Source organism: Coregonus clupeaformis, chromosome 12 (assembly GCF_020615455.1).
Source record: "Coregonus clupeaformis isolate EN_2021a chromosome 12, ASM2061545v1, whole genome shotgun sequence".
Classification (NCBI taxonomy): Eukaryota; Metazoa; Chordata; class Actinopteri; order Salmoniformes; family Salmonidae; genus Coregonus; species Coregonus clupeaformis.
The window spans coordinates 25,547,169-25,556,555 of record NC_059203.1 but is presented as its reverse complement, the minus strand read 5'-3'; the positions used below and the strand labels follow the sequence as shown (position 1 = coordinate 25,556,555).

At 42.8% G+C, this 9,387-nt stretch overlaps 1 protein-coding gene across 1 annotated transcript in view; it reads left to right on the top strand.

Annotated features, from left to right (window-relative positions):
- Positions 1 to 8,823: 8,823 nt before the first annotated feature.
- Positions 8,824 to 9,387, top strand: part of LOC121578095 (calcium/calmodulin-dependent protein kinase type 1D-like) — a 40,010-nt gene continuing 39,446 nt past the window's right edge. Inside the window, exons 1-2 of the mRNA XM_041892202.2 lie at positions 8,824 to 8,908; positions 9,017 to 9,122. Coding sequence (XP_041748136.1) covers positions 8,893 to 8,908; positions 9,017 to 9,122 — 122 coding nt within the window. The 5' untranslated portion in view covers positions 8,824 to 8,892. The remainder of the gene's footprint in view (positions 8,909 to 9,016; positions 9,123 to 9,387) is intronic.

The window sequence follows — 9,387 nt, the reverse complement described above, 5'->3', positions numbered from 1 at the left end:
GTGCAACGTGGCGTTGGTGGATGGAGCGAGACATGATGTCCCAGATGTGCTCAATTGGATTCAGGTCTGGGGAACGGGCGGGCCAGTCCATAGCATCAATGCCTTCCTCTTGCAGGAACTGCTGACACACTCCAGCCACATGAGGTCTAGCATTGTCTTGCATTAGGAGGAACCCAGGGCCAACCGCACCAGCATATGGTCTCACAAGGGGTCTGAGGATCTCATCTCGGTACCTAATGGCAGTCAGGCTACCTCTGGCGAGCACATGGAGGGCTGTGCGGCCCCCCAAAGAAATGCCACCCCACACCATGACTGACCCACCGTCAAACCGGTCATGCTGGAGGATGTTGCAGGCAGCAGAACGTTCTCCACGGCGTCTCCAGACTCTGTCACATCTGTCACATGTGCTCAGTGTGAACCTGCTTTCATCTGTGAAGAGCACAGGGCGCCAGTGGCGAATTTGCCAATCTTGGTGTTCTCTGGCAAATGCCAACGTCCTGCACGGTGTTGGGCTGTAAGCACAACCCCCACCTGTGGACGTCGGGCCCTCATACCACCCTCATGGAGTCTGTTTCTGACCGTTTGAGCAGACACATGCACATTTGTGGCCTGCTGGAAGTCATTTTGCAGGGCTCTGGCAGTGCTCCTCCTGCTCCTCCTTGCACAAAGGCGGAGGTAGCGGTCCTGCTGCTGGGTTGTTGCCCTCCTACGGCCTCCTCCACGTCTCCTGATGTACTGGCCTGTCTCCTGGTAGCGCCTCCATGCTCTGGACACTACGCTGACAGACACAGCAAACCTTCTTGCCACAGCTCGCATTGATGTGCCATCCTGGATGAGCAGCACTACCTGAGCCACTTGTGTGGGTTGTACACTCTGTCTCATGCTACCACTAGGGTGAAAGCACCGCCAGCATTCAAAAGTGACCAAAACATCAGCCAGGAAGCATAGGAACTGAGAAGTGGTCTGTGGTCACCACCTGCATAACCACTTCTTTATTGGGGGTGTCTTGCTAATTGCCTATAATTTCCACCTGTTGTCTATTCCATTTGCACAACAGCATGTGAAATGTATTGTCAATCAGTGTTGTAAGTGGACAGTTTGATTTCACAGAAGTGTGATTGACTTGGAGTTACATTGTGTTGTTTAAGTGTTCCCTTTATTTTTTTGAGCAGTGTATTTGCCATTTAGCAGACGCTTTTATCCAAAGCGACTTACAGTCATGCCTGCCATGCATATTTAATTTTATTTTTACTTCTGTACCACTGACTGCTGAGGTCTAAGTACTGAATTCGGAGCTATGCACCACCACCACAGACCGTCTGCAGAATGTCCAACTGAGATAAACTGGGCCTGTTTCTGTGAATGCAGGAGTTCCCACAGTGTGGTCCGGGCTGTGAGGAACAGGAACCCAAGCTGCCTCATCAATCAACCTCATGAAGAGAAGTTGGGAAGAACTCCTGAGAGAGACAGTGGTGGAAGGCAGTGTGGTCTCATACTACCTGCTATGAATATTTGGAACAAATTGCTTGCACTGTACCTGTAATATGATGGATACAAATTGAATGAAATCTGTGGATATTGTTTGTGTTTTGAGCTGTGAAAATGAATGACGAATTACATTAAATTAACTAAATTGAGATTGTACCTGCTGTGTTTATTGGCCTGTCCTGTGCTTTCCTGGCTCAAACATTCAAACTTATAAATATCTTGAAATGTCTTGGTGGTAAGACCAAGGCAACATGGTGGAGAACAGTTGAGACTGAGCTTCAGTAACAACAGCAGAGTTTGGGTAAAGTGGAAAAGATGGTCAAAGACAGAAGTGGAGAGCCTTTGTTTCTGCACTATGCACTAGCAAGGGTGACAGGAATGAGTGAGAGAGTGGAAACTATTTGTCCTTTGCTTATTGTGTTTTCCATGTTCCAAATCAGTGTCTGATTTTATTTACCTTATTATGCTAATACAGAAAATATACTTTTTGGGGGTCAATTATGCAGATAAACAATATTATACAAGCCAAGCAGCTGAATATTAAAGCAGTGAGGTTATTGTTTGGGGTCCTGTTTTCTCTTTCAATGACAAGGGAGTAATCGATATGTGCCTTTTTAAGTCCAGATACTTATGTTATTTAGATGACTGTCACAGACAAAGTCTCATGCTGAAACCTGGTTGACCCTGGCTATGCTCACTAATTAGTAGAGGAAATCAGTATACAGTACATCAATTATGTGTCACCCTTATATTATATGTAACTGAGTTAAGCCGTAAGCGCCACAGTTAGCTTGAAATGTTGCCAATGGAGCTAGTAAATTACATCCTTTCTATAGCTCAATTAGTTAGTACATTTTTAAGGATGGCGGTCACGTGTGTTTGCGATCAGAGGATCACTGGTTCGAGCCCGTTATGGGGACAGGGACAGTGGAGGAAGCTATACTGTTAACAGCACACTGACGTCTGTTTTACTGGTGCCGTGACCTGGATCTGCAGTTGGGCTCAGCTCAACGGCTGAAGTCGCTCACTGTGTAGCGAGTTTTAGAGGGGTTAGAGTAACGGAGTTAAGAATGTGCCGTAAGCTCACTCCACAGCTAGCTTGAAATGACACCAATGGCAGCACACTGGTGTCGGTTTCATATATAACCATCTTTTATCATAATAAACAGATAGGACAGTGAAGAGAAGACAGGAAACTACGAAGAATGTGAGTCAGAAGTGCATTGGGCTGGCTTAGAACTCATGCTGACTGGTATATGCGTGCTGGAGTCAGCAGCACCAACCACTAGACCACACAGGCCACAAGATGACAATTCTTGTCTCCACACAAACCAAACCTCTTTGTCTTCATCTAGGTACCCAACCACTGCTACTGCAATGAGGCTAAATAAAGTCAGAGGGCACCTAAGACTAACCACTGCATTCTTTCTGGAAGAGCAGGGACATTCTGAGGCTGCTGAAATTAACCTCAATCGAACTGTATACTTTGCTGGCTTCTAACTTTACATTGACCCTTCCTGCCTAACATGCTGACCACACCGCTCACATTACGTGCGTGAGCGTTGCAAAATAAATGTACACATACATGTTATTCAATCATTGCATTCAAACTGCTCGCACGCTTCAACGAGCATCTGCGTAGCCAGGCGCTATAATAGAACTTGGTTCAATTTGTAACACTTGACGCGCTGCAAGCCCTGCCTCTCCCATCTCCTCATTGGTTTTTCGGAGCATATACCCACATGGGTGATTGAAAGATGAACTGAGGTCCACACTCCAGTCCAGTTGGTGGTGGTAATGCACCTTAAAGTTGGTTGCCAACCGCCTTATAAAGTCCAAAGAAGAAGAAGACTGAAGGAGGAGAGATTACTAGAAACTAACTCAATTTACCTTTTTATCTGTGGATTAATTGTCGGAGTAGAGGACCTTGTGCATTTCAGGTAAAATAACAACCCAATGTTTATATCCCAGGACAAATTAGCTAGCAACAGCAAGCTAGCTAGCTAGCTAAATTGCCATGAATGTTTAATTATTTTTGACCTGTCCCCAAATTAAGTTAGTTCAGAGTTTGTTTTGATATTTCAACCTGCGTGTCCTGATCGCGTCTGGTGTGGATGGACAAAATCAACATGCGTGCGATGGCGTGCGGCCTAGTCAGCATGTAACTGTATCCTCTCTTGCCCTAAAAAGAGTGGTTGGGATGACTTTGATAGCTTCAGTGCCTATTGGTAGTGCACACATTGGCAATGTTACCTCTCATTATTTTCGGCACTGAGCAAATTTCAGGTCTGCTGAGCTTGAATGTTGTGAAAATTCTGTGCAATTTCCAGCGTGTGTTTACTGTTAACACTGAGGCTGTACCCGCTTTAAGTTACAATTTTAACAGTGGCCAAGTAGGCTACTGTGGCTATTTGATCATAATGTAGGCCTACCAGAGTGACCTACCATCAAAAACAATGGAGAAAATGCATCCCATAACATTGTATCATGGAAATAGCTGTTCTATCATTCAGCCTACAGTAGCAGCCAATGTGTGGTGTTCAATGTAGGCCTACATTCCATGAGACTATTGAAAAAAACATGCAGGGCTTGACATTAACCTGTTTATCCACTTGTCCTTCAGACAATGAGGTGACTGAAAATGTTGTTGTGTTGTTTGATGCAAGAAACCACTTTACAAAATAAAATGCATTATTATTCCCATACCATTATTACAGAGAATCAGACAAATTATTCTACCCTCTGCCTGTTGGCTACTTAGCTTATTCAAGCCTGTCTCAAAATACAACACTGCCCCTTTAAGACAAAAAAAAAAGCTCTTTACCTGAGCTTTTCAAAGATGTCTAGAAATGTATTGTGCTCTTTTAGGAAGCAATCACTCCCCTATTGCTGACTACAACGTATCTATAACTGGGCTAATAACTCACTAACTAGCAAAAGTTATGAATAAAATGTGCACATGTGGCTACATGCAGCTCTTGCTTTGATCTCAAAACACAGCTTTAAACACAGTCCAGTTCAAAGTAAATGGCACAGATCCATATTTGGCAATGGTCTATTCTAGTCGTAATGTGTGTTTTGTCCTATATTTTTATTTTATTTTTAATCACATTTTAGTCATTTAGCAGACGCTCTTATCCAGAGCGACTTACAGGAGCAATTAAGGTTAAGTGCCTTGCTCAAGGGCACATCAACAGATTTTTCACCTAGTCGGCTGGGGGATTAGAACCAGCGACCTTTCAGTTACTGGCACAACGCTCTTAACCACTAACCACTACCTACAGCCCCGTCCAAACAGGAGGCCTTTTGCCTTTTGTTAGGCGGTCATTGTAAATAAGAATTTGTTCTTAACGGACTTGCCTAGTTAAATAAAGGTTAAATCAATAATAAATAAATACAATAATATAGGCCTACTGCAGCTCTGATTGGTCATGCCGCACCGGTCTATGTAGCATATGGGCAGAGTCATGTGTAATAGAATCCTACTCTGATGCGTTCTGCCTACAACAAAATATCTTGCATAGCTCGTTTTGTTTCGGTATGTTGCATTGAAAGTGGCTAATATTGCCTTGATTCGATCAATAAAGGTAAAACATTGATAGTGTTAACTAACAGGGAAAACTCTAGAAAGTTTAGTGAAGTTCAATCTCATGCTTCTCTCTCCATGGGCTGATATTTCTTCTGTGCTTTGTGTGGCAGTCCTGGGGTAGCTGCGTGGCAGTCTCGGGGCTACTGCGCGCCTGCGCACTTGAACAGCTTAGAGGGAACATTGCTTGGTAGTTTAAACGCAAGTGGTAGTGCCCAGCAGGCCAGTCATTTCCATATTTGAACCCTGAACCTAGTATAGCCTTATGTGACATTGACTCCCCATTTTAGAGAATACAGCAGACTGTATGCAGTTTCAGTCACATGTTCAGATCACCAGTTCATGTTTTGGTTCTTCAAGAACATGCTTTTCAAGAACTCATAACCTGATAGTGGCAGGGTCTTGATCTGACCCCTCAGTCCAGAGGGACACTGCAGCCAGAACTGACTAACTAACTGTATGTAGGTACAAAACAACAACAGCAGCTACAACAGCAGTGGATGATGAGGTAATAGAGAAAGCGCTAGCACCCTCTATTAATCTGTTACAAGGCTTCTCTGCTCCCTAGGATTTTCTTCATCCAGCTTTAGTTTAGGGTGTCCAGTGTTGTGCCTTATAAAACATGTGTGTTCTATGGCAGAGTGAGGGGACTATCACTAAATCATAGAATTAGAAATGATTAATGTTGTCATGTATTTAAATGGTCCTCTGGTGGTCCTCTGTAGCTCAGCTGGTAGAGCACGGCGCTTGTAACGCCAAGGTACTGGGTTCGATCCCCGGGACCACCCATACACAAAAAATATATATAATGTATGCACGCATGACTGTAAGTCGCTTTGGATAAAAGCGTCTGCTAAATGGCTTATTAAATTTAAATTAAAATGTTTTATTAGTGTCCAGAGTGAGGCCAGAGTGAGGCCATAGGTCTCCAAACACTGCCACACACACACACACACACACACACACACACACACACACACACTATTGTCAGTGCTACCACAGAGAGAATGCTTGCAGCTGGGTGTGAACCAGGACAGCTTTCAAGTACAGCTTTCATATCAGAGGGAGGAGACAGGTTGGGATTTATGCAAGATGATATTCAGCAGGCACCCAATCCTGTATGGTATTGGGATGATGGCATCATATTTAGGCTGTAGATTATATACCCAGCAAAACAATGTGCACCTGCAGTTGAGTACATGCTGAAATATAATGAAACAGTTTGATGCATGTGTAAGATACTTTTATGAGTATTATTATTTTGTTAAACTAAACTCAGTTATTTTATATGGATTTCTGAAATGTGTGGAATAGAGAGCAATGGTAATGTCGTCTTTGTAGGCACTAAATCCGCCATGCTTCTTAGAAAAAGCCTATGGGAAAATGAATGTTTTTTTTTGTGGGGGTTTTTGGATACACACCGAAGGGGATCTTATACGTTTTGTTCTATGAGATAACCTTCATCAGCTAAAGTCACTTTTTGTGAATTATGAAGCGTTTCTGTAATTTAAAAAAACACACATGTTTCATAATTCATAAAGGTCATGTTAATTTACTGATATTATCTCATAGAACAAAACGTATAAGAGCTCATAAGCCTGTGTTAACCTCAGACCTTATTTTCGGCGTTGATTCGAAAACCCTATTCTTTCCCCAATACTTTTGCCCATAGGAATGGGCTGAACGAACCAGAGGTAAATCATACTAAAAGCTGGCGAGATCTATTTATTATTTGTCATTTACCCGGTAACTAATCATCTGTTTTCTGATTGGCCAAGGCATAATGAAGTTGTAATAGCTTTATTGAGACAGGAAGTGACACAGTCTTGAATTGTGGTTGATGATGTTCAATGTGGTTTGACCGTTGAAGCTGCTAAATAGTTATTAGTCTCCGTACCATCCAGTCCTTGCTCCTACAGAACGTAATCCATCCACCTGTACTCGGACACTCAATTGACACATGGAAAGATACGAAAAACCCTGTGGGAAAGACCACAGGACAGGTATAATGCATTACAATGCATGGCAAGAATTGGCATAAGCACTTATTACACCCATATAACAATGTATTATGTAACATCATAAAGATGAGATATTATCAACCATTTACTCATAATATAATGTATTTTTATTTACAGTATTTTGAGTCTGTAAAATATTGTAAATACAAATACATGATACTGTGGTCCTCTGTAGCTCAGCTGGTAGAGCACGGCGCTTGTAACGTTCGATCCCCGGGACCACCCATACACAAAACAAAATGTATGCACGCATGACTGTAAGTCGCTTTGGATAAAAGCGTCTGCTAAATGGCATATTATTATTTATTATGACATAGATAATAAAATATTGAAAGCACTCATATAGTTATTTAAAGTACCGTATTACGTAGTTGGATAGTCTTGCCATAGGTTCACAATGAGGCCATCTAAAGCAAAATATGCCAACCTGGCAGGTGGCGGGTTGTTTTCCTATACAGTAACCTAGGACGTTGTCCACTGGCACTGCACTGCATTGTCGCCAATAAACCGCACGGGGTGTGTTGAGGGACTAAAGAGCAAAACACGCCACCTAGATGCTCTGCTGAAGTCTCCGTGTCTGCGGGGAAGAGGCACGTAGGTCTATCGAGATACCTCAAGAAGTGCCCGCTCGCTCCTCTCAGTAGCTAAGGTAAGAACAAATGCCCATTTATTTTTCCATTCAGTTATTTAGATCAAAAGACTTGTTGTGTCAGTGTTTTCTGTGTTTAGTCTAGGCTACATTATTAGAGAAAATAAAGTTGGGAGATAGAGCATGTTATGTAACTGAACTGAAGCGCTATCTCTGGCTTCAAGTAATTAACAATTTACTGTAGTTTCATATGGGCATAGTTTTCGACATCTGCCTGACTTATCCATGCATAAAAGGAATTTGAATGTTTTATGCACAGTTCTGAGGACCTATTGGATGGATGCTATCAGATGATCACCCGGATTCTTCCCACAGTACTACTGGATATTATGAATGACCTGGAAAATAAGTTGTTTTATGGATTCCATCATTTTAAACTGGACAAAGCTTACAAAAATAAATCTGCATGGAATGGACAAATGGCGAACACCATTTACGCATTCTCCCTAAATGGAATTCTACCATATTCTACCTACACTTTCTATGTTGCTGACATATCTTCTGATGGTAGCCTATGTATTTCAGATAGTAGGAATTTTCATCATCATATTCTATGGCATTCAGAGATAACTCAGGGGGGCTTAGGGTACTTTTTTATTCAGATGCTGATTTGTTTTAAAAAGAAACAACCATCTTGGTGAGAGTTTTGAGGCACAACAACGGCCTCGTGAAGGTCAGGATAATAAGTCGACCAATTTTGGGGGGTTTGTCAGGGAATCAGCAGTAATCTGTTTCCTGAATTGGCAGAGAAAGGAGAGAGAGGGGAGGGAGAGGGTAGAAAAGTAACCATCAGTAGGCATCATAGCACTAATCCTGCACCCCTTTGGGCCTTCTGTAAGTAATAGGTACAAACCAGCTTAGCCCAATCATGACTGACCTCATACTGAACATGCAAGCTTTTATGTAAGGAAAACGGGTGCATACAAAATGACAGTACCTAACAGAGATATCCACCAAAGCCATGGTCGGCAATTCTTTTTTGCTTTGTGAGCTACTTGAAGCCTTTCAAACTTTCTTGTGCCCAAACGATGTGTCTAGCCATATTAGTCCTAAGACGTGACCCAAGAGGAACTGGCTGTGACCTATCAGTGGGTCGGTCCCCAGTACCCACCCGCCATTTGTGAAACACTGGCCCAAAGTGTTTGGTCATGTTCTTTATGTGTGGTGAGGGTTGTCTTTAATTTTTTTAATGTATATACATCTAAGACAGCCCAGTCTTAACGAGACAGAAGAGTAAACCTGCCTGTCTGTCTGTCTGTCTGTCTGTTCCAGGAGCCTGCAGTGACGACAACATGGGTCGCAAAGAAATAACCTGCAGTTGGAAGAAAGTCACCAACAACATCAGAGATGTGTTCGAATTCAAACAAGCGCTGGGATCGTAAGTACTTTGTCTGATATGATTAGAGCCAGGTCACAGTGTTTAAAACCACCACTTAATCATTCTAAGGGGACTCTGAAGGCAAACCTTGGTGTCTAGGTTTGAATTTCCGTTTAACTCTGTTTCTGTGCCTCAAGCCATTACTGTGTTTTACATTTATAACGTAAAGCACTTTTACTTTTGGGCAGGGCCGTCATGCACCCCAAAAATCTGAGGGGGCATAAAGTATGGCAGGGCGGTGGTCCGGGGGGGGAAGTTGGTGAAT